This window comes from Mchenga conophoros, linkage group LG12 (genome assembly GCF_057382185.1).
Source record: "Mchenga conophoros isolate Kocher_MC1m ecotype Shallow Benthic linkage group LG12, M_conophoros_male_GT1.1, whole genome shotgun sequence".
NCBI lineage: Eukaryota > Metazoa > Chordata > Actinopteri > Cichliformes > Cichlidae > Mchenga > Mchenga conophoros.
In genome coordinates, this window is record NC_140537.1 from 35,039,165 (window position 1) to 35,063,439 (window position 24,275).

The following is a 24,275-nucleotide window of genomic DNA, read 5'->3' on the forward strand; positions in this document are numbered from 1 at the left end:
GACTTTCTGTACAGTATGGAATTAGCTTCTAAAAACACTGACATATAGGCCTGGTCTACCTGGACTGGCAGTATGCTCGAGGTGCCCCAGGCTCGTCTGTTTGGTGACACGGTAGATGAGCTCGCCCGGCTCGCTGTCCTGGTCGCTGGCTGACAGCTGCAGCGTGGTCAGCTTCTTCACTGAGTTTTCATCAAGCACCAGGCCTTTGTTTACCACTACAGATGGAGGGAGATGGTCCTCTGCAAGATAAAATAAATAAGGTCAGTATAAAAAGAAAAGGAGCAGAGAGAAGAAAAAAATTCCCCCGTCAAGCTAAGATTTATCAGTAAAACCCGGCTTTTGGCAGCGTTTGGGAAAACAATTCATCCAAAAGGAAATCAAAGTATTAAGAATCAGTTTCTTATCCTGGTAAAAGGGAGAAAGGATGGACTATAGCAGAGGAGGTGAAATAAGCTGAGATTTATATAGACCGAGAACGACAGTTTCATATCAGGAGGTGTGAAAAAGTGATATAGGTTTGAAAGATGTAAAAAAAAAGATAGAAAAGAGTGAGAGAAGGGCAAAGAAGTCATCAGAGGGCAGTACGGCAGGAAGAGATATGGAAGGAGAGCTTCCCTGTAGTCACATCTGAGAGGGTGCAATAAACAGAAAAGTGAAAAAGGTGAGAAAATAAAAAAGAGAGCTGCAAAAGATATGAGCGAGTCGGGATGCTGCTCAACCATGAGGGAAAGGCAATCCTTCAATATCCAGTAGCTTCTCATGTGGACACTGGATTCAAACTGCTGAACCAGTGCAATAGTTGGTTTTATCCCCAGAAGGAAGCGAGAGGAAGCTTTTTAGATGGAAACGGTGACAATAAAAATGTGCGCAGCTGAGTTTTCAAGGTTTATCATGGCTCAGAATGGGTCTTTGGCAGTTGACTACACACAACTGCAAAATAAGTCTGCGTAGCTTAAAATAAAAATGCATCTTTTTTTCTTTTCTCACAATCTCAAAAAGAATAGTGTCATTTATATATGACTAAAAATTGCCAAAAAAATTGCATTACAGTGATGATAAAAAGAAAATCACTGTAGCGAATGAAATTTACAAATTTCTGAGAATGTCGATTAAAAACCCAAAACGAGCTCATTTAACATGCGAAAGCTAACAAGCTGTAAAAGTGGGTTATAAATAACATGACTGCACACAATTCGTATTCAGGACGTATGCAGGATGCAGCATCACATCAGTAACCACGCCTGAGACGGAGGGATAAATCTGCAGTAATTGCCTTCTCGTCTCCACCAAATGAAAGAACACTTCAGTCCCTGCTTTGCAGAGGGTGGAGGAAACCCTACCGAGCACACTGATGAAGAAGGACTGGTCGATCAGTTTGTTGCCCTCCGGATCGAGCAGGTTGAACTTGAACGACAGGCTTCCTCCTTTCTCCCCCTTCTCGTGGCTGTACTGCAGCAGGCCTGCAAGACAGAGACAAGCACTCGGTGTCAAAGCTTCTGACTTCATGCAAAAGTGTAACTGCTGGGAATAATTAAACTCCAATGAATCGCACGACCTTAGAGCTAAATTACTGTGAGCGAAACTAGAAAGCACTGAGAGCTTTGAATGCGTCTTCTACGCTTTTATTTTGTCTTATCACTAAGTTTTTGAATGTAATTCAAACAATGAGTGAACTGAATTTAGCAGAAATGTGGTTTAAAATTACATTTTGATAAATGTACACTGCAAACCACCTGTGACCTTTTCTGCATTTTGTATTCTTGCCCATGTCTGGGTGAAAGCAGCAATAAAACTGGAGCAATTTTTACTCTGCCATCAAGCTGTGCAAGTTAAGAGTTCATCAATAAATACCTCTTGCTTCTCAACCCACCCCTCTGCCATTATCTTACCTCCAACAACAAAACTAAGAAATAAGATAATAAACTGCATACACAGTTAGCTGTAGCCACTGTGACATCACCAAGTTAAAATGACCTGTTATAGCAGCTGATGGGGCATTTAACCTCTAAGGTGGTCCCGAGACGCCACGTCAGGACATGTTTGTGACTTAAGGACGCATGCGTTGAGGTATCAGTCGAGGTTAAATTGCTCTGAACAGGCTCTCAGGACTGTATTACACATGACCTTTTTTCAGTGATGGTCATTCACATTCCTTTAATGCTCTCTCAAACCACTTCCTTTCTCTGTCTTAAATGTGAACCTCCATATCCTCAAAATAGTCTCTTGTCTTGTCCTTTCCATGCACATGCACATCTGGGGCTTGTATTGAAGAGCTGAAACTTCAGGCTCTCCTGTATTTGCTCTGCACGTGCGGAGTGGTTGTTTGCTCTCTCCTGTGTATTAAATCCAAGCACTCTTCACTGCACTGCACACCATACCAACATTTATCAGTCCAGCTGCATTCGACTCAAGAGCTTTAGTCTACCATGACTCGGACGCCTGAGCTGAAAGTGTGAAAGCATATCCCGTTTTATAATCTATTAAAGGGCCCTTAATTTATAATGTTGTATTCATTCAATCTTTAAACTACAGGTCAAGACCACCTTTGTCACAAAGGAGATGAGCATTTGGTTAGATGCTTAAAATATGGGCTATAACAGTGGCTTTGATACTTTTACTTTATGTTCTACAACATAAAACATTTTAAGTAATTTGCTAACAAATTGCTAAATTACAGAAATTGTTGTAACAGGCAACATCATCGCAGCAAATGCAGGAGTTTTACTTCATCTGTAGCCTGACGTGTTTCTTTTGCTGATACGATATCCTTATATGTTGCTAACTTCCACGTTGGCCTGCAAAAGACATCATGTCACTTTATCTGCTGGTTCCTGCTGGTCACTGGGAAAAACGCAGGATTAAAGCAGTCGTTCCAAACCTAGAGGTGACATCCATCTTTTATATACAGTCTAAGATAAAGCAAAGACCGAAAACTGTGGGACATCTGTGCAAAGTTACAACAATAAAAACTAAAGCTGGCACCTTTGTTGACGTCCTCCTGAGTGAAGCTCTGAATGGGACCTCTCACAGAAACGCTCTCCGCTCGGCTGCTCCTGTTGAGCTGCAGCTTGCCGACTGGGGGGTCTTTGGTCAAGATGTACCGGAGCTTCAGGTGGTCTGAGTCGATGTCAGTACCTTTCAGATTCTGCTCTGTGATCTTAGATGATGACCCTGAAAAAGTACAGAAATGTCAGTGATCAGATTTTACTTTACATTTATTTGATGACTTTATTTATTTGATTGGATTCTTTTTTTTTCCGACTGAAAATACAAGAGCTGCTTAAACTCACTTGCAGAGACTGAGAAATACTCTTGAAACAAAAACCTTAACAAGCCTTAATTTGTCTTTTAATAACCCATAAAAAAACCCAAATATTTCCCCACACACGAAAAGCTGGACATAACAAATAAAATAGGAAGAAAAAAGTGGAAAATATTAAAAATGGGGCACTACAGTGTATCATAATACATTCATGTGAATAATTACTAATCAGCTGAGGTTTTTTTTTAAATAAAAACAGCACTATTTTAACGTAGTTTCTCACTCTAAGCAGGGGAACTATGAACAAACTGATTTAGGAGGAAGAAGAGAAAAACAAGAGGCTATAAGCGTGAAAAGAAAAACTACTGAGTTTATTTATGATTGTAAAAGTATTCTGACTGGTGTCCCCGGGCGTCTGGTTTAACCTGAGATGAGTCAACATCTCATTAAACACAGACATATCGTTTATTACTGCATTTCTTGACTCTCACCTGCTGGAAGCTGCAGTCCTCTGTTAACGGTCATTCGAGGTCCCTCGCTCCTCGTGACGTCCATCGTGAACTCCAGGCGGCCCGTGTGGGTGTGAATGCCATCGGTGAGGGTGAAGGCCATCTCGTCTGCTCCCCCGCTGACAGTTTCAGGCGTGTAAACCAGCAGCTGATCCACCACATCCTGATAGGTGAATGTGGAGCCCTGCGTTAGGACGCGACCGTTCTCCAGTGGCTGGGAGTAGAACTGCCGCCTGCGGAGCTTGCCTAGGGGAATAAAAAATAAACCAAGCTCAGATTGTGAAGTGGGTGTAAGTGGGGGAGTGGTAACTGAATAAGTACATCTTTTTAATTGCTCTGATTATCTAAGTCAAATGGAGGATGTTTGAGTTTTTCATGCAGCACATGAAAGACAAGAAAGCTCTTTGTAGAACCTAATGAGACATTTTAGATTCCTCTAAATTACCCTGCTTCTTAAATCAAAGCCCAGGATTAAATAGGATTTAAGTCCAAATCCTGCAGCGTGAAGAGGGGACACACAGACGTACACCCTCATTTATTCCCTCCCACACATTCCCTCTTCTTCTTCTTTTTTTTTAAACGTCTGCAGTGAAACGTTTCCGCACTGTTTAAAAGTAGAAGATGAACAAATCAAACACTTCCACCAATCCTCTATGGAGGATTTAAAAAGCCAAAAATCATTAATTAAATCAAATACAACCCCAATTTCCAAAAAATGTTGGAATGCTGTGTAAAAAATGATTTGCATAATAAACCTATGAAAATATTTTCAGAGCTTGCAGTCAATTTATTATCTATTGCCCTGCAGTATTTATTTTCACTGGATTTTCTATATTTTGCCTTTTTTTAAATGAATCTTTTATTTTGTCAGTGCAAATCCATCGTTGGGGTATCCCCATGTTATTTGCATTAAGATTAATTCATAGAGTTTGAGACTGTTTGGCACTAATTACCTGAAAATTATGTGCATTTAGAAATATCTCTTGGCCTTAGACTGCTTCGACAGCACGAGGTCTACAAGTGCGTGCACATTTGCTGGAGTGTTGCTGCAACCTGGCATCTCATACTTCCTCTAAGATAAATAGATCGTTGTAGGGGTGTGTGTGTGTGTGTGGACAGTGGAGAGGTGGCCAGTTAAAAAGACGAGCTGACTGGGAGTCATCGACACGCCTGAAATCACTCATCTCCCGCTCTGTCCCATCAACCGTTCACGCCGGTGGTTTTATGGCGGAGGCACGCTTGGTTTCACCAGCTGCTTTATGGTGCTTTAACTGAGTGGGAGGGGGGGGGAGGAATGTCCCAGACCAGGTGTCTGTTGGGGTGGGTGAGGAGTATGGGAGGGGTGATAGTTGAAGACAGCATCGAGTTAGTATCAAATGGACATCTAATCCATACGACTAATTTGCATGATCAAGACCAGGAATTCAGAAGTGTCAGTCGGAGATTGCCTTTGCATTAACAAAGCTCCTTAAATCCTTAAATACAGAACAGTCAGTTAGAGAGAATGCCTTTAAGTTTTGGGTCATTATGGCGTTAAAATAAAAATCGTAACATGTAAAGAACAAATGAGATCCTGTGAAACAGGGTTTATATTCCACCGTCTTTCACGACTTTGTAAACTTTGCTAAAATTGGGTTAAAAGACATTTTTGCTGTGACTAAGTGCTGTATACTTATCTTAAAAAAATGTGTTTTTCGTGAAGCAATTTCTTTTGGTCTACCAGACTGTGGCAGGCGGAGAGAAAATTCAATCTGGGACGGTGAGAGGGCGTCAGAAAAACAAAGTGTTTGGAGGTCAGTTGATTTGAGTTTGTGTCGCTGTGTCATGTGAGGAATGGCTGCAGTCAGAATGCAGCGCTGCAGCGGGCGGCCGCTGTGTTTGTCTTGTTTTAAACTGTTTGGGTGTCGGAAATAAGAGTAATGTGTTTATGACTCTGTGTGTGTCTGTTCATCTCTATCACGTCCAGAACTATTTACTATCAACATGCCAGGTACCTCTTAACATAACTCTCTCCTGAGCTCTGTGTTAGGTTTTGTGTGTGTGCAGATCTAAAGTATGTGAGATATTTTAATATACTGACTGCACATCACTGCATATTTTTCCATGTTTACCTGCTGGGTTGCTGCTGTGTTAACACATAATTCTGTTTTTGAAGCGTCTCTGTTGCTTTCATATTTGAAAAACATATATGATGCCATATGAACTGGTGAATAAGCAAATGGACTTTAAGAGGAAGAATAACTAAACGTATCTCAAAAGCATCTGTTTGTTTATCTAAGTAACAGTAAAATTGCATAATTTCCTCAGGGATTAATAAGGTATTCTGATTCTGAGATCAAAGGGACTGTTCTAACTGCACTTTTCTGGGTTCATAATCCCACCAATTTTGATAAAATCCCCAACATCACTGGCTGAAATGCAGCTCTGAACCATTAAAGAGCTGGACAGATGTAGACAGTCACTGTTGTACCTCTCGCCTCCTCCGTACGTCCCGAAGATGATTTGAACCAAAACGGTTAGTTATGTCTATAACTTCTGTTCCCTGAAGGAGAGGAACGAGGTACAACACATAAGTATGGGATATCACGCCCTCGCGTGTCCTGGCTGAAGAAACCTTTATTCACGCCTTTACGGCAGATGACGTGTGATGACACGCGCAAGGCCCCGCCCGCACATATAGCCGCTGCCATCACCGTCATCCCTCAGTTCGATAGCCGCTCTTCACCGAGCCAACTGCTCAGTGGGGCCACCCTGTGTTGTACCTCGTTCCTCTCCTTCAGGGAACAGAAGTTATAGACATAACTAACCGTTCCCTTTCAGTCGATTCACTCGGTACAACACATAAGTATGGGACCTATATACACGCCCCGCAGAGCAGCCACCGAACCGGAACGGGACCACCACATCCTTAGTGAGTGGTAGACCCAGCAGAAAGGACAGCATGAGCCACCGAAGGGGCTGTAACGTCCAACCGATAAAACCGCACAAAAGTGTGCGGCGACGCCCAATTAGCCGCTGCACAAATATCAGCCACAGGCACCCCTCTAAAAAGAGCCCATGAGGTCGCCATCCCCCTGGTGGAATGAGCTCCCACCCCGTGGGGCAACGCAAAACCTCCGGTGCTGTATGCCAGCGAGATAGCTTCTACAATCCAGTGGGACAGCCTCTGTCTGGACAGAGCTCTACCTCTATTCGGATTAGCGAAGCAGACAAACAACTGGTCACACAAACGCACATCCCGAGTGCGCTCAATGTAGGTGCGTAGCGCACGCACCGGACAAAGAGAATGCACCCTCCTCTGCTCCTCAGATTCAAAAGGAGGGGAGCAAAAGCTCAGCAACTCAAACTCCATTGAACTAAAAGATGCAGGCATGACCTTGGGAAGATAGGCGGCATTCGGACGCAATACGACCTTGCGGCCATCAGGAGAAAACTGTGTGCAGGCAGGATGCACAGACAGCGCATGAAGGTCCCCCACTCGCTTCGCCGAGGCCAAAGCGAGAAGTAATGCGGTCTTATACGAAAGAAGTTTCATATCTACCGACTCAACGGGTTCAAACGGAGGGCCACAAAGGGCCTCCAGCACCAAAGACAAGTCCCAAGCCGGGACACTGGACTTAAGCACGGGCCTCAGCCGGCGAACCCCTTTCAGAAAACGCACGGCGAGGGGATGCGCACCTGGTGTCACCCCGTCAAAACCGATATGACAAGCAGATATAGCCGCTAAATAAACCTTGATCGTCGAAAACGAAAGGCCTTTATCCAACAGCTCCTGCAGGAATGTCAAAACATCCACAATAGAGCACTGAAATGGGAGAGTGTGGCGGTCCTGGCACCATCGCTCGAAGGCTCGCCATTTGTAAGCGTACAAGCCTCTAGTAGACGAGGCCCTGGCGCTCTGAATCGTCGCTACCACACTAGGTGGCAGACCCTTAGCAACCAAGTTTAACCTCTCAGCAGGTAAGCATGAAGGTGCCACAGATCCGGGCGCGGATGAAACACTTCCCCCCCGCCTGAGAGAGGAGATCCCTGCGGAGAGGAAGCTGCCAAGGACTTGCTGCAAGCAGGCTGATTATTTCTGCATACCACGACTTCGCGGGCCACCAAGGGGCCACCAGGATCAGAGAGAGGGAATGCCGACGCACCCTCTCCAGAATTGGAGATATCATTTCCACTGGGGGAAATGCATACAGGAGCACGTCTGGCCATTGGTGCGCTAGCGCGTCCAAGCCCAAGGGTGCATCGTGGTCGATTATGGAGAAGTACAGGGGGCAGTGAGCATTCACCCTGGAAGCAAAAAGATCTATTTGCGCCTCGCCAAATAGATCCCAAATCTGAGCCACTATTGAAGGGTGTAACCTCCATTCTCTCCCCAGAGGACCCCCCCTGGAGAGAAGGTCCGGCCCCAGGTTCAGGTGGCCCGGGACATGGGTGGCTCTTAGAGTCAGAAAATGAACACTGCACCATAACAGCAGAGAGCGAGACAGCTGCAACAGGGGAAGAGAGCGTGTTCCTCCCTGCCTGTTTATATAAGACACCACTGTTGAATTGTCCGTCCTGACTAAGACATGCTGGCCCTGCAGGACTGGACGGAAACGCTTTAGAGCTAAGAACACTGCTAACAGCTCTAAGTGGTTGATGTGCAGCTGGCGCTGAGCCGCGGACCAGATCCCTCTCACTGACGCACCCTCGCACAGCGCTCCCCACCCACTTAGGGAAGCATCTGTGGACACCACCTTGCGAAACAACACCCTCCCAATCCGAGAGCCCTGGTGCAGTAGCCCGGGCTCCCTCCAAGGACGGAGAGCTAGCATGCAAGACGCAGTTACCGGCAGCCTCCTCCGGAGGTGACGCGAAGCACACAAACTGTGAGAGAGAGTCCAGCGTTGAAACGCTCTCATTTTCAACAGCCCAAGCGGCACTACGGCGATCATAGATGCCATCATGCCCAACAAGCGCAATATCGTCTGGAAACGCAGTCTGCGTCCCAGCTGAAATTGAGCGAGGCAGCGATGAAACGCGGCCACTCTGTGCTCTGACAACCGTGCGCGGCTGGAAAGAGAGCATATTTCCAGACCGAGAAAAGCGATCTGTTGACCTGGGATTAGCGAGCTCTTCTGAAAGTTCACAGAGAACCCCAGTGTCTGAATGTGTGACAGAACCCGCGACAGCTGCGTCTCCGCCTGTTCTCTGGAGCAAGCCACGAGAGCCCAGTCGTCCAGGTAGGCCAAGATGCGGATGCCCCTCTTCCTGAGGGGCGCTAGCGCTGCCTCGGCACATTTCGTAAAGGTGCGGGGAGCGAGCGACAGCCCGAACGGCAGCACTAGGTATTCGTAGGCTACGCCCTCGAATGCAAACCTCAGAAACTGCCTGTGTTTCGGGTGTATAGCGACATGAAAATAAGCATCTGTTAGATCGATTGTCGCAAACCAATCTCCCGGGCCGACTGCACTCAGGAGCTGTCTGAGTGTTAGCATCTTGAACCTGTACGTTCGCAGGTACGTGTTCAAGACTCGCAGGTCGAGGATGGGACGAAGCCCTCCCCCTTTCTTCGGAATGACAAAATAACGGCTGTACCAACCTTTGTCCGTCTCCGAAGCGGGGACCACCCGTATTGCTCTCTTCTGTAATAGCGCCTGTATTTCCTCTCTGAGTACCAAGGCTGCCTCGGGGTTGACAATCGTGTTCACGACTCTTTGGAAACGAGGCGGCTTGACCCGGAACTGCAACCGGTAACCCATGGCAACGGTTTGCAGCACCCACGGAGAGGGGGCGCAAGCGCGCCACTGAGGGAAGTGAGCAGCCAGCCGGCTGGCCTGCAGCACTGACGGCGGGGCGCCGTCGCCCCCCAGTGTGTCTGCAGGGGACTGCATCCCCTGCCTGACCTGGCTCATTTCGCCTGCAGGTTGAGCATTTGAGATTGTTTGAGAGTAAACAACACTCTTTATTGATTGCAACATGGGAACATGTACATTTATACATTTTGTTGGGTGCACCTTTTCCGGGGCATAACAATGAAAAACAGCGGGAACACTCGATGTGGTCGCTTGAACATTCAACACATCTGAACCGTGTGCAGGGGTTATGTGCTTGGGAGACCGCGATAGGGAAGTGCAGCGCCTTCTGGGGCTGACAACCTGAACAGAACTTAAGCGGCACCTCTTGTGCGGCAACAGAGGGGTAAGAGCAGCGTCTCCCTGCTGCCGGATCCCTTCCCCACTCGCAATCACAGCTAGGAGGGCTGAGGCTTCTTCCTCCTGGGCGTCGGGTCCCGTCGGGGGCCCGGGGGAGGGCCTTTGCCCCAGGCCGACTGGCGTGGAGCTCGGGCCGGAGTACGTGCTCTCGCCGGCGGCCCTCCCACTCCAGCAGTGGGCGCCGGTCTCTTGCCAGCTGTCAGAGGAGCGGCGGGCCTGTGAGAGCTAGCAGTGGGCTTGGGCTGGGGCTGGCGTCTGGGGATGATGTCGCGCAGAGCTTCCGTCTGCTTCTTCCTCAGATCGAATCTAGCCTGAATGGCTTCAAGTGAATGTCCGAATAACCCAGCCGCAGACACTGGTGCGTCCAGATACACAGCTCTGTCTCTATCAGGGACGTCGGAGAGGGTCAGCCACAGGTGCCTCTGCGCCACCACTGTCGAAGCCATCCCTCTGCCCAGGGAGAGCGCTGCACAGCGAGACGCACGGAGGATGTAATCCGTGGTGACTCTAACCTCGTTAAGAAGAGGTGACAGCGGGCTGTCCTCCGGAACCAGCGATCCAAGCTCCGCCAGGCACATTGCTTGGTACGTCTGGAGCATGGTGACGGAGCTCATGGCTCGAGCGGTGCCGGCCTGAGCCCGATAAATCTTCTCCAGCTGCGAGGCCGAGAATCTGCAGTGCTTGGACGGCAGAGTTGCGGGGCCACCGACACCATGGTTATGGGACGGGGCCAGATAAGCAGCCAGAGACGGCTCCATAGGGGGTGGGTTAGCTAAACCAGTTCCCTCGGCGCCGTCCAATTCCATGTACTGTCCATAGCCGGGCACAGTGACGCGGGTAGACAGAGGTTTGTCCCATGACGCTGTTAGCTCGCAGAGAAAGTCTGGGAACATGGGGAGGCAGTTTTTGGCCGTTGCGGGCTCCGGTGGAAGGAAAAAACCCGCAAACCGCAACGGCTTCCGAGCTGGTGGAGGAGAGGGCCAGTCCACCTGCAGCTTCTCAGCGGCACGGCGAAACAGGGAGAAAAGAGAGGTGTCATCGTGGCCGACCGGCGCAGCAGCGGCGGCATATTGGGTCGACAATGAGCTCTCCTGCTCATCCTCCGACAAACCATGGATGTCCAGGCCGATGTCCAGCACGTCATCGTCTTCCTGGGGAGCGCTGGCGGGCTTCAACCCAGGCTGAAGCCCGTCAGCGCTCCTGCATGGTTCCGGTCCGTCATCGGCTAACCCGTCAACGTATTCCATGTGGTCAGCCCAGCTAATCGCGGGGACATCGACCTGAAAATTTTCGTCTTCGGACTCGGACGAAGCCGGGGCTCCAGACTCGGAAAGAAGAGGGTCATGCCGTGCGACAGCCGAGCGTCCCAGCACTCTTTCCACAAACGTCACCCGTCTTTCCAGGGTCGAGCGTCGGAGCTGGCGACAAAACGCACAAGCTTCGGGCTCCGTCAACGCTCTCCTAGCGTGGACGATCCCCAGGCAGACAGGGCAGGCATCGTGCTGGTCGCTGTCGTGCAAAGAGAAACCACATCCCTGAGGACAGGGGCGAACAGAAGATTTCTGCTTTGCTCGCTTCGGTTTGGAGTCCATTCCCAAAACGCAAAGCGAAACGCTGCACAAGAAAAACTTGAAAATAGCGCTCCGCGGGCAGCCTACGCACCAGCTGGGCGGTGGAGGCTAACACCAACAGGGGCAGCTGAGCTAGGTTCAAGTTGGCAGACAACGGAGCTAACTAGCAGTAGCTAGCTAGCCCAACTCAGCAGAGGTGTTCTCAGCGAGGTGAAGAGCGTAAGAACTGAGGGATGACGGTGATGGCAGCGGCTATATGTGCGGGCGGGGCCTTGCGCGTGTCATCACACGTCATCTGCCGTAAAGGCGTGAATAAAGGTTTCTTCAGCCAGGACACGCGAGGGCGTGATATCCCATACTTATGTGTTGTACCGAGTGAATCGACTGAAAGGGAACCTTCGATTTCTAAGGATACAATTTAAAATTGGTTCTTTGCTAAATTCTCTGTTATGTGTAGACAGTCCTCTGAAAACAGCCAGGTAATAGGACTGTACTGAAAATGAGTGAAGAAACAGCCAATGGCAAAAAAAAAACTTTGAAAAACCACTAGGAAGCCCAGAGAAGTACCGTTCAAGTCCACTTAAAAATACAAGAAAATCTTGCTTCTTGGAAGCAAAACATAAAGAAATGAAGGGTGAGTCAAGAGCACTCTATAATAGAGAGCAAAAAGCAATAAAAATGTCAAGTTTATATAGATGAACTGAGTTTTAGCCAAAAAACTTGCTAAAGCTATAAATCACTTCAGCTGTTAGCTACGTTAGCAGCTAGCTACATGTGAGTAATCAAATCAAGCTTTTAGCTGAAAATAATGGATAAATAATTGCAATAAAGCTAGCTAAGGCTATGAAGAAGATTGTGTACATTTTCTAAATCGAGACCTATCAGTTAAATTGCCTAATAATTAAAACAATAAAATTTAAGTTTATTAACTAGCAGTATGAATTAGCAAAGGAAAACTGTTAGCTAACTGCTAGACAAATGCACTAAGTTATTAACAGATAGTAAACTGAGCAGCAGCTAAAAGTAGTTTATAATAACAGGTTATTACTTATAGACAGAAAGAAATAGTTTTTAGTAAGCTGAAAGTAATCTGCTGCTTTAAAATGAATTCTCATAGACAGACTTAACAATGAAAAGTGCAGTTGAAGAACAGCCTTTACAGGCCAATGCAGTCTGTGCTCACCATAGCTGGGAATTCTGATAATAGTGAAGAGGATCTCGTTCTCTGGTGTGTCCTGATCGTGGACGCTGAGAGACGAGTTGGTGATGACAACTCCAGAGTTTTCCTCTATATGGATGCTGCTGACGGACACCACCGGCTCTTTGTCCTCTTTACTCTGCTGAAAGACAATAAAATAAAGACATCTTTTAATATTTGTGGAATAACTACACTGTTCCTCACCAACAGAACACCAGCTTCACAAAGCAGATCTCAAACAATTTCTGTTAAATTATTTTAAGTAATGGCAGATTACTCCTGTTCCTGCTGATTTTATTTTTATTTGTGATGTGGTCCAATTTTTGGTTTCTGTCCTGATGCTTTGACATCTTCCAAGGTCTACTCAAACATTTTGCTTGTATACGCTCAAAAATTTAGACACAGGCGACCAGGAATAACCAGCATATTTCACCAGAGATGTATAATCTTTTCAGGTCCCTTGTTGGGGAGATGTTTTCCTTCAGTCAGCCAAGTGGTGTGTCTGCAGGCTTTCCCTTAACTGCAGACTCGTTGGCATATTCAGATTTTTTGTCTTATAAATGCAGATTACAATGTGGTTCTGTTTGGTTTGTTTCACACAGCCACAATGTTCAGGTGTTAAATATAACGGTTTTGTGACATAGCTGTGGTTTGTTATTGCCAACAAAGTAATAAAGCAGAAGCAGTCCTCCTGGTGTGGGGATTTCATATTTTTTGCCAGGGGTTGTATACTACCACCTCTACATTAATACACACCGTGAAAGATTTATTATATACAGGTCACGTGTTCAAATACACACACTCAACAAACTTAACAGCTCACTGACAACCCCATCAATCCAACTCAAGACCTAAAACAGGCTTAAGTGATGGATTTGGAATCTCAGTTTGTTTATGTGTTTATGAAGGAGAAAAAAACAGGGACAGCCTGAGGCCATAGCAGTTTTTCCTTGGAGGAAGCCTTGTGATGCTCAAGGACAGCAGTAAAAAAGAAAAACAAAAGCTGAGTAAGACCTCTTTTTTTTTTTTTTAAATTACTAATAGAGCGTGGAGCTGTTAAGACCTCGTTTCATCTCTTTTCATCAGCACAGACACCACTTAATCAGCTCAAACTTTTATGGGTGTGCACCAGCTTCAATTTTTAAAAAGTGTTTTTGGTCTTTTTCAAGCTTTTATCGTCTTCTTTTGAAGAAACGAAAGCATCAACAGGGGCGACTTATCTAACTGAAACTAATTAAACTTGGTGATTTGGACTGATGGGGGTACAGGGTGAAGTGCAACAGTTTCCAAAATGAAGCATTACAGGCATAAGACTGAAAAATGTGTTACTTATAAAACAATGGTTTGAAACTGACAGACAGGACGTGAACTTTACCTCAGACCTAGAATATTATGCAGTCCTGTGAAAAACTAAGTACATACCACGATTCAATAGCTTTTAAAGGCGTGCTTGAAATTATTGACATTTTAGACGAGTCATTTTAAGCCAAACTTTAGCTGTCAGCAGTCAGATGACCTGACATTTGACTCTAAAATACTTTGGTATACAAATGAATTCATGGCTGACTCAATGTCCAGGGTCCTCTGGGTCCAAAACGAGCCCAAGTTATCGTCCGTCCACCACTGAGCTGACAGTTGGTAAGAGGTCTTTGTGCTCATATGCTGTGATGGTTTTCACTCGTGGTGCAGTGCACCATGGTCAAACATCTCCGCTCTGGTCTCCCCTGATCAAAGGATTTTGTGGTTCATCCAGATGCAACTTTGCAAACCTGAACCGTGATGCCAGGATGGTCTCTTTAGAGAGAAAATGCTTTTTCCTGCTAACATTTCTAGTAAGCCATTCTTGTTCAGTCTTTCTGAGAGTGTAAACTTTAACACTGTCATAAACTTAAACATTTAACATACTAACTGTGTAGTGTAAGATTGAGCTCTCAGTTTTTTGTAATTTCTGAGCATATGGGTGAATTTGTTGGAATATCCACTCCTGACAATTGTTTACTTGTGAAACGTTTGGGAATGGCCTTAAAACTCTTCCTAGATTGATGTCTTTCCTCCTAAACACACCTACAGACCATCAAACTCCCAAAATATCCACCATTATAGAGGCGCTCACACTTGCTGATGATCAATTAACCGAGTGCATTTGATTACCAGCACTTGACTATGACTAACCCTGTTAATTCCCATGGACGCAATAAGGATATAGTTAGTTTTTTATTTATTTAAGCAGCAACGTCTGTGGTTAGAAATGAATTTTGCTGGGAAAGAAAACCATTTCTGTGCTAACCTAGCTAACTGATAACTGTCCTCCCTCTTCTTCATCACATTTGGCTAAAAATAACACAAACAAAATAGTAATGCCTTGAGACGGCAAAATGGGGCTTCTCAAACCAAGGCGTTGTGTCATTGTGGTTACTTCTGCCATAGAAATGAAGGAAAGTGCAACGGTATATTTAACACAAACACCTTCAAAAATTAAGAGAGTTGAAACAAAATCTTCAAAGAAAAACAAACTTCCTTTATTTTGAAATACATTCTTAATTATACATTAATCAATGTCACTTATAATGATAGTACTACAAGATTTAGTAGTAGTAGCTTTTTAGTTTTTCCTTACCTGGATGTCAATTTCCACACTGAAAGCTTCCGTCTGACTGAGCCCGTCGCTGATGTAGACGCTGAAGATGTCCTGCTTGGTTTGAGGTTTAAGCTGGCTCTCCTGGACGTAAGAGATATGGCCAGATGTAAGGTCCTCCACAGAGAAAGGCACGTCAGGGGTGACGACATGTGAGCCGCCAACAGAGCTTCCTGATTGACGAGAGAACAGAGGAAGAGATGCAATTTAGAAAACAAAGAGCACAGGAGAGCCACCTTTGTCCCCAAAGCCACTCTGCTTTGTAACTCCAGCAGATAAGACCATTTCCTGCACCAGAAACATAAATTTCCTTCGGGATTAATAAAGTATTCTCATTCTCTTTTTATACTACCGACACTTTATTCACTCTTAGTCACTTACAGTTATTTATTCACCTCTCAGTCAATTTAATTTTAAACTGTGTAATTTTAAACTGTATATACCGTATATTCTGTGTATTTATTATCTCACTCTTATTGCCTGTTCGTATTGTTCTTATCTTCAACGTTATGCTGCTATGTTGTATGTTAATTGCCCCTTGGAGATAAATAAAGTCTTTCTGATTCTGATTCAAATTCAAAGTGCACAAAATCATTTTATTCATTAAAGCAATCTAATTTATTCTTAAATTCTTTCTTTTAGTGTAAAAATGATGATTTGTCGCGTCGTCCGGTTGTGGCTACACACTGAAAAAAGCCATTTCTACACTGGAACATTTATTATACTGCAACAAAGAACTCATAAACCTCTCAGGTGACCAGTTAGCAGGCCATCACTTATATCCTCTGACAGCTCCAATGACAGCAATATTTGTCTTCTCCGTCCCATCAGGCTTTTCATTTGACTTCAGCCGGAACTGTCTGGTAGTTTAGATGCATGGACGGTCTTTACAATTCTCCAGAAAAGCACACTTTGGCTGTGATGACACGACCTGGCTGTCCTCAGGTTGAAGGAGAGTCGCCTTGAATACTTAACATCAACCTTGAAATCTCTGAAGTTTGAGAGAAAGTATGAGTGTCTTTCTTGCAGAAGACGGATGACTCCGCACTGAGCTGAGTCAGGGCTCTGGAGGGAATAGCTGGTGTGTGTGTACTTGTATTTACTTTAGTGTATGCGTGTAAATCAGGCCCAACAGTAAATCGCATCACATCGCCTCATCTCCCTGTTTTACGGTGAGCATCGGGAGCTTCTTATCTGAGCGGGAACCCTCACAGAAGTGTAATCAAAACAGGAAATCACCTGAAGCCACCGGGGAATTACAATTTTTCCAGAATCATTTTTTTTGGTTGTTCTGTTCTCACACGTGGCGTCTGCTGATCTCAGATTCACAGCACCACTCCTGCAATCACGCCACTGACATCTCTGTGCATCGCCGACTGAACAAGGCTCTGAAAAGGAATGTGGGTCGAAAACAGATCCAGTTGTTCAGGAATGTGATGCAGAGAGTTAGCAGGCTGGAATATTAATCCCAGAATTGTTTTTTTTATTAAATTTCATTAATTTTATTTTAGGATTAATTATAGCTAATAGGATCTGAATTACTATATTCCATCCCTACTTCTCTCTTAATGCTGGACTCATAAAAGCACGATTATGAACCATCCCAGATGATGTGGGGCATTTACTCTTGTTCGATGATGAAAATAAGAAAATGGGTCATGCACACAGCAGTTTATGGTTCCTATCTCGTTTACAGGTATCCGGTTGTACTACACAGCAGATTGTAGTATTACACAGATAAAATGGCCCAATGGGCACCAACACCACAGATAGTTCAGGTCTAGTTCAACTCAGAGCGGCTGCCAGTGCCAGCGCACCTGTAAGTGTAAGCAGGTGTGCCCTACCTTGGACCTTACCGATATCTGAATGCGTGAGATATGAAAAAAATTACCAACCATATAATCATGAAGAAAGTGCAAACCATCTATAGGTGCTAACACTGCTCTCTTTTCCAGGCTGTAGACTTATTTCCTCTATGAAGTTGGATAGCACAACATGAGTCAGTGGAGACTGGTTCACTTTTGGAGCCAGCCTCCAGTGGCACCTAGAGGAACTGCAGGTTTGGCACTTTTATATCAACTTCATTTTTTTTTTAGCCTTCAAAATTTCTGCTTACAGTATCTAAGGCAGCGGTCCCCAAGCTTTTTAGCGCCACGGACTGGTTTAATGTCAGACAATATCTTCACGGACCGGCCATTAAGGTGTCGCAGATAAATACAACAAAATAAAATGACACGACCAAGACAAAAACTATGTATTTTGTAAATATGATAATAAACGCGATTTCACTGTGTAATTGTGTAACTTTATTAGCAGCGTCCTCCTGAAATGCGCCGACAACATTAAGAGTAACATCCTCCTCTCTGCCCTTAATGCTCTCTGGTTGCTATGGTAACTATGGTGGTAAAATTTTCTTTCAAAATAAGACACAGGAGAGGGGTTGGGGACCGCTGATCTAAGGAGTTTAAATAATCATGGGAGTGAGTAATCAGAATAATCCATCCGTTTTCTGCCACTTATCTGAGTCTTACACAGGGGGAGCAACTGGGACTGGAACACTGAGGCATTCCCAAACCAGCTGTACTATAATTTTAGACAGAAAAGGCCAACAATCAGACAATCTGCTACGAACAGCAACTGGTGATGGTGGGCAAAAAGAAAGGAAGAAACCACCGACAGAACCAGGAAGGGAGTCACTTTTGTCTCTTTTCCTCTCCTGACATCTACAGAGAAAGACTAACACAAGGAAACAAAGCGGCATGTAAACAGATGGGGAGTGACAAAGATGGGCTGGGAGTTGTTTACTTACTCTAGGACCTCAGGGGCCAAAATGAGATTGGCCGTATTCCTTCCATGTCAGCTTTATATTAAAGTAATTATTTAAATTCAAATTGGAAAATGTCTATACTGCATTGCAGTACGTCTGCCTTCCTCTGTGCTAATCACCAAACTATTATGTATTTTGTTAAGGGAAAAGCCATTTCCTGCATAAACACTGCCTGTTTGTGAGATTTTTGTTTTTTCCATGTGCATGTTTTGAATTGCTGGATTCATGCAAATGCACAACATCAGCATGCAAGTCAGTGTCTTTTGTGCGATGGTGCATCTGCATATCAACATTAAAAAAACCTGTGCATGTTGGTTTTTTTGCCAGCACACTGACGGTGACACTGACTGGCCTCCCCTGTGCCCCGGTGACAGCAGAAATCCCATCACCGCTGGCTGATGCTGCTGAATACCAACGACTCCAGCTGCCATCAAGGACGGGCCGCCGGGACACGGAGAGAAAAGATTGGTGCCAGCTGGTTATCTACAGCTGCAGACACTATAAATATCTGACCCCACAAATTTATCCTTCATTATGTCTGCAGACAATGTATAATAGAGAAGGCCAATTATGGTAAATAAATAAAAGGTAAATGGTCTGTAATTGTATAGCGTCTTACTAGTCCCTAAGGACCCCAAAGCACTTTACACATCCAGTCATCCACCCATTCACACACTGGTGATGGCAGCTACATTATAGCCACAGCCGCCCTGGGGTGCACTGACAGAGGCGAGGCTGCCGGACACTGGCGCCACCGGGCCCTCTGACCACCACCAGTAGGCAACGGGTGAAGAGTCTTGCCCAAGGACACAACGACCGAGACCGTCCAAGCCGGGGCTCGAACCGGCAACCTTCCAATTACAAGGCGAACTCCCAACTCTTGAGCCACAATCGCCCTAATTATCTTATTATTGTTACAGCTATGGCTACACACCCATTAAAAATGAACAGTTTCTTTACATATGCAGATCAGTATGATGATTTTCTGCTCTTAACTGCTAAAATCCGACCAACAATATGATACGATTTACTGGTTTTAATGAGATTTTATTTTTACAAAGGTTTCTTCTTGGATTTGGAGTTTTCACTCACTGCCTTATTCTGTGTATCCCATGGAGTAAATCCATGTTTTCTAAATGCATTGCAGTATTCAGGTCATTTACTGCAGGTTTTGCATGCAGTCGATATCCTGAATGGTGCAGATCATGCAACTCCAGATGCGTTCATTGAGTCTGTCAAAGATAAACAGCAACCGTGTCACACAGCACATGAATGCAGCTCTCTAACCAAGGTTGATAGTCCATTCCATCCATCCATCCATTCGCTTCCGCTTATCCTTTTCAGGGTCGCGGGGGGCGCTGGAGCCTATCCCAGCTGTCTTGGGACACCCTGGACAGTCGCAGGACTAACACATAGACAAATACATGGGTAATTTAGAGTTTCCAATTAACCTATCCCCACTAACTCCATGTCTTTGGACTGTGGGAGGAAGCTGGAGTACCCGGGGAGAAACCATGCAAACTCCACAAAGAAAGACCCTGGTGGAATTGATCTCAGGACCTTCTTGCTGTGAGGCAACAGTGCTAACCATCATGCTGCACGTGGGCATGATGAGCAGGGTTGATAGTGTCAGCTATAATTTAACTTTAATAATTTAAATAATAATCTAAATGCTGAAGATTTAAAATACGTCCCAAACCAATAGATCATCTTTTATTTAAAGGACCCAAATAGTCTGGGGATGTGCTTGTTAAGGCTTCAGAAACACAGAATATTCCCCTTCAACACTAAAGTTGTACCTTTTGAAACATGTTGGTTGAAGCAGTAAGACTGATTGCTCAGGAAATACATATTTCTCCCTAGTGACCAGATATTGCCAGGGGGTTGCCAATCTGTCTCTAAGCCTGGGTCACTGAGGCGTGTAGGTCAGATCATATAATAACTTTTAAATCACAAGGTAGTCCCACCCTGCTTTATCATGTTTTTTGGACACTAATCGGAATCATATTTTATAAAATAAACTGATACGCTCATCAGGAAAATGTTTACTGAGAGTTTTGATTAAAGCAGCCAACTTCCTTACATCCATAATTGCCTTTGCAACCAGAGAAGTCACCTTGGCCATCAGAAAGAGAAGAAAGCGTAAGATTCACTTTTCTCTAAGCTACGCCCAGCTTTGATTACAACCTGTTCTTGCTAATGTGGGCTCATAATGTCACATCTGCATACAAGCATGATTTCTTCTGGCTGAAAAAAGAAGAAAGCCAAAAACAAGATGGTAACAGCCAAAATACTAAAAACGAGGCTTCACAATCCAGTGGCTGACATCACCGCTCTGTCTATTTTTTATATATAGACCAAAATTACAATTACAGCAAGATATACCATTTTCATTATTCATTCTCAATATGACTTTTCTTCCTACTGTGTTTATATCTATTTCATTTCATGTTGTTTCAGCTTCTGCACTTGCAATGTTACAGTTTCCCCAGAGGGAATCAGTTCCTCTTCAACTCTTTTCATTTTTCCAAGCGCTTCCTCTCGGGAGCAGAAGAAAGAGCAGCAGTAGTTGAGTGAGCCTCAACATTGTGAAACTTCAACAATTGCCCCATCTATACCTGGCTATCTGGCGGCTCTAATCCACAGCACAATCAAGCCGAGACAGATGGCACTGGTACCGCGGGGAATTCACCCGGCATTGTGTGCACAGGAATGTGACGCAAATTGAAATGTGAAAATTATTCAGAGTAACAGTTGCAGTTTGTCACATCATGAGCCAAAGTCAATTCAGCTTCCTGCAACAGTGACCACACTCCAAAATATCTGCATACCGTCACACAGGCACTTCTCACCTGTCCTGGTGTTCTCAATAAAACCATATTTAGGAGGGCTGACAAGCCAAATCAGCAGGTCCTTCGGGGGCGTGTCCACATCTGACACTGTGATGTCATTGTTAGACAGCTGCACGCGACCGCCTTCCTCGACCTAGACATGGATAATAAGCAAAAATAAATTATTTAATTGGGAGATCCTAGTTTTCTCACTTGAGTCTAAAGTATAGTTAATACAATATAGTCTGTTTAATATTTTAATCATATTATATATTTAAAGCTCTGAGAAAACTCAGAGTGGGCTCATAAAAAAAATCAGAATCTCAACTCCAGAAAAACAAATCCCCTTTCTGCATTTGAACATAATTAAAAACTCACAAAAACTGGAAATTCAAATCTTTACAAGACCCTTGAAGGATGAGTAGACAGTAGATGTTAAATTATTTAGTGCTCCGTGAGGCTTTTCCTCTTTTCTACCTTTATTGTATTCTTTTAATTTACCCAGAAACAAGACAAGCTGTGAACCCACAGAAGAGGTCCCACTTTGAGATGTATTGGCTGACCCAGAAAATTTCTCCCCACACAGCCATGAAATAAATAGATCCAAGAACGAGACATTTCTTGGGGCGAGATTTGACTTCGTATCCTTGATGAAGGGTGGAATTTGTGGAGGGACATCATATCCCAGGTACAGCCTGCAGATGCAAAGCTCTTTCTCTTATCGTATTGTTATATTGCAGTGAAAGACAGGAAGTGCACATTTCTTTAGTGTAACACAATGAGACTGACAGATGTCCACACACATACACAGGGGAGAATGTGTTAAATATAAAAGCATGCTGATGCCATATTCTGCTGCATTTGTATTAGCCCCTGGACTGTGACAGTGCATACCTTTACCCTTATCCATGAGCCTGTAGTTTGTGGACTTGAATGTCCAGTTAGCTCAGCAGGACAGAACAAAGCAAGCAGAAGTAGAGGAGTACGTATCTGTTATTCCCACTCACAGAGGACAATACTCAAACATCATGGTACGTAAATGCCATTTGCTACATGTTGATGAAGGAAATCCAGCAGACATCAACGCAACTTTCAATTTAGAGCTATTTTTTAAACAAAGACCCTCAAGCGATCTGATGGAGATCATGTGACAGGAGTCCCTCGCTTCTTTTGTCTCAAATATAAAACAGGTACATTAAATATGATTCGATGCTGTACTTAAGATGTTCTTCTGACTAAAGGTAAATATTGTTTCAGCTGGCCTGCTGTGTGCACCTCCGTTAAGTGTGTAAGATTCTTACTTGCACATTTGTATGCAGGACATAGCGTGTGCGTACCTTGATGCTGCTGCGGACAGTGACCAACGGCGGCTGTCTTGGTGCGGAGGTGATGGTGATGGTGCATATCTGGTTGTCAAGGCGATTGTTGTCTCCATCATAAACAACAAAGTGGAAGATATCAGTCACTGGCTGACTTCCCGTCTCTATTGAAGTGATGTACCTGCAGATGGAAAACCCGTTTTAATCACAGTTTCTGTTTTCTTCATTTATCCTTCCATTTTCTTATCCAGGTCTGGGTTGCACAGATGCACCAACTTCCTTCTCTCTAGCCTTTAGCTGAGAGACACATGGCCAGATTTACTAATGGTTTACTAATGAGGCAAAAAGCCTTCGCCTCTAGTTCTTCTGGAGGACACGGAGGTGTTTCCAGACAAGCCAAGAGACAAAATCTCTCTTCTGAGCCTCAACTAGGAGGCTTCAATGAGGCATCCTGGTCAGATGCTGAATTCAACTTGCTCCTTTCATTGTGGAGTACCAGCACTGCAACTCTGAGCTCTTCTTGAATTACTAATCTCCCCATCCTACTGCCTTAAGGCTGAGCCCAGACGCCTTTTAGAGGCAGATCATTTCCACCACCTGTATCTGAAACTGCAGCCATTTGGTCACAATACACAGCTCCACCTCATAGATGAGGACAGGAATAAAGATTAGACCATAAATCTTTTTTTTAAATACATATACATATATATACACACACATATATATATATATATATATATAAACACCCAGCACGCCCCTGCGGGCGGTTTATCCTTCAAGCTCGGGTCCTCTACCAGAGGCCTGGGAGCTTGAGGGTCCTGCGCAGTATCTTAGCTGTTCCCAGGACTGCGCTCTTCTGGACAGAGATCTCCGATGTTGTTGTTCCCGATGTGTGTGTGTGTGTGTGTGTGTGTGTGTGTATGTATATATATATATATATATATATATATATATATATATATGATGAACAGTTGAGCTAATACAAGGGAAAAAAAGACCTGAAGCCAAACAAAGAAACAAAAGTCTTATTTTTCCATTCCCATGATAATCAAAGGAAGTCGAGAAGAAAAGCCTCCCTCAGAGAATCACTCAAATGCAAATGCTGCTAGACTTTAAATCAAAATCTCTGACATTTACAAAAATTCTTGAAAAAGGTTTCTTAATCTTTAAAGTGTGTGTTTAATAATGATTTTGTCTGATACAATAATTCTCTTTTAATGGGTACATAATTATCTGTTTATGTGTTAAGTCGTGGATTGATAGAGGACTTGGCACAGATTCGCTTTAGCCCTCTCACAGTGATACAGCTGCTAATCTCTGCAGAGCACTAATAAAACTGAAAGCCATGCCAGTGTAATCTCCTCTAATCCCATTCAATTCTTTTAAAACAATTCCCAGCTCTTGTTTGTAAGAGCCAGCACCAAAGAGACAAAACTAATACAGCCGATTTGACGTTCGCCCCCAGAGATCGGCCCGTGCCGCAGCTAATCAGGGGTTGCGTTATGGAAATGAAATAGCTAGTACGTGAATATTTATGCTTCATTTTAGTGCCTCTCATAGGGGCCTTACTACCACTTGCAGGTACAATCAGAGCTAAGTTAATTGGCTTTGCTAATGCCAACAGGCTGATTCATTGAACGCAACGGGAGAAAGACTATTGAATAACTTCCAGTTAATACGTTTGTTTTCTTACCGGGTTTTGGTTAATGTCTGTGGAGCTCTCATTTCATGAGAAGAAACATTAGGATTAAAGGAAAGCAAAATGGATCTGCAAGCTGTTACAGCGTCTTCTGCAGCTTGAAGCTGACAGGGAAAGTGATTCCCGCTGACTCGAGCTGCAATCAGAGAAATTGATCGTGAGTACGACTGCAGACTGAAGAACCCGAGACGGTGTTTTATTGCACAGAGTGGCCTCGACACCAGGCTATT

At 44.6% G+C, this 24,275-nt stretch overlaps 1 protein-coding gene across 1 annotated transcript in view; it reads right to left on the reverse strand.

The window, feature by feature from the left end:
- Positions 1-24,275, reverse strand: part of fras1 (Fraser extracellular matrix complex subunit 1) — a 303,829-nt gene that overhangs the window by 34,047 nt on the left and 245,507 nt on the right. The window contains exons 39-46 of the mRNA XM_085295515.1: positions 22,365-22,527; positions 21,049-21,181; positions 15,352-15,542; positions 12,720-12,876; positions 3,754-4,017; positions 2,983-3,171; positions 1,341-1,460; positions 60-239 (exon numbers count right to left, since the gene is read on the reverse strand). Coding sequence (XP_085151641.1) covers positions 60-239; positions 1,341-1,460; positions 2,983-3,171; positions 3,754-4,017; positions 12,720-12,876; positions 15,352-15,542; positions 21,049-21,181; positions 22,365-22,527 — 1,397 coding nt within the window. The remainder of the gene's footprint in view (positions 1-59; positions 240-1,340; positions 1,461-2,982; positions 3,172-3,753; positions 4,018-12,719; positions 12,877-15,351; positions 15,543-21,048; positions 21,182-22,364; positions 22,528-24,275) is intronic.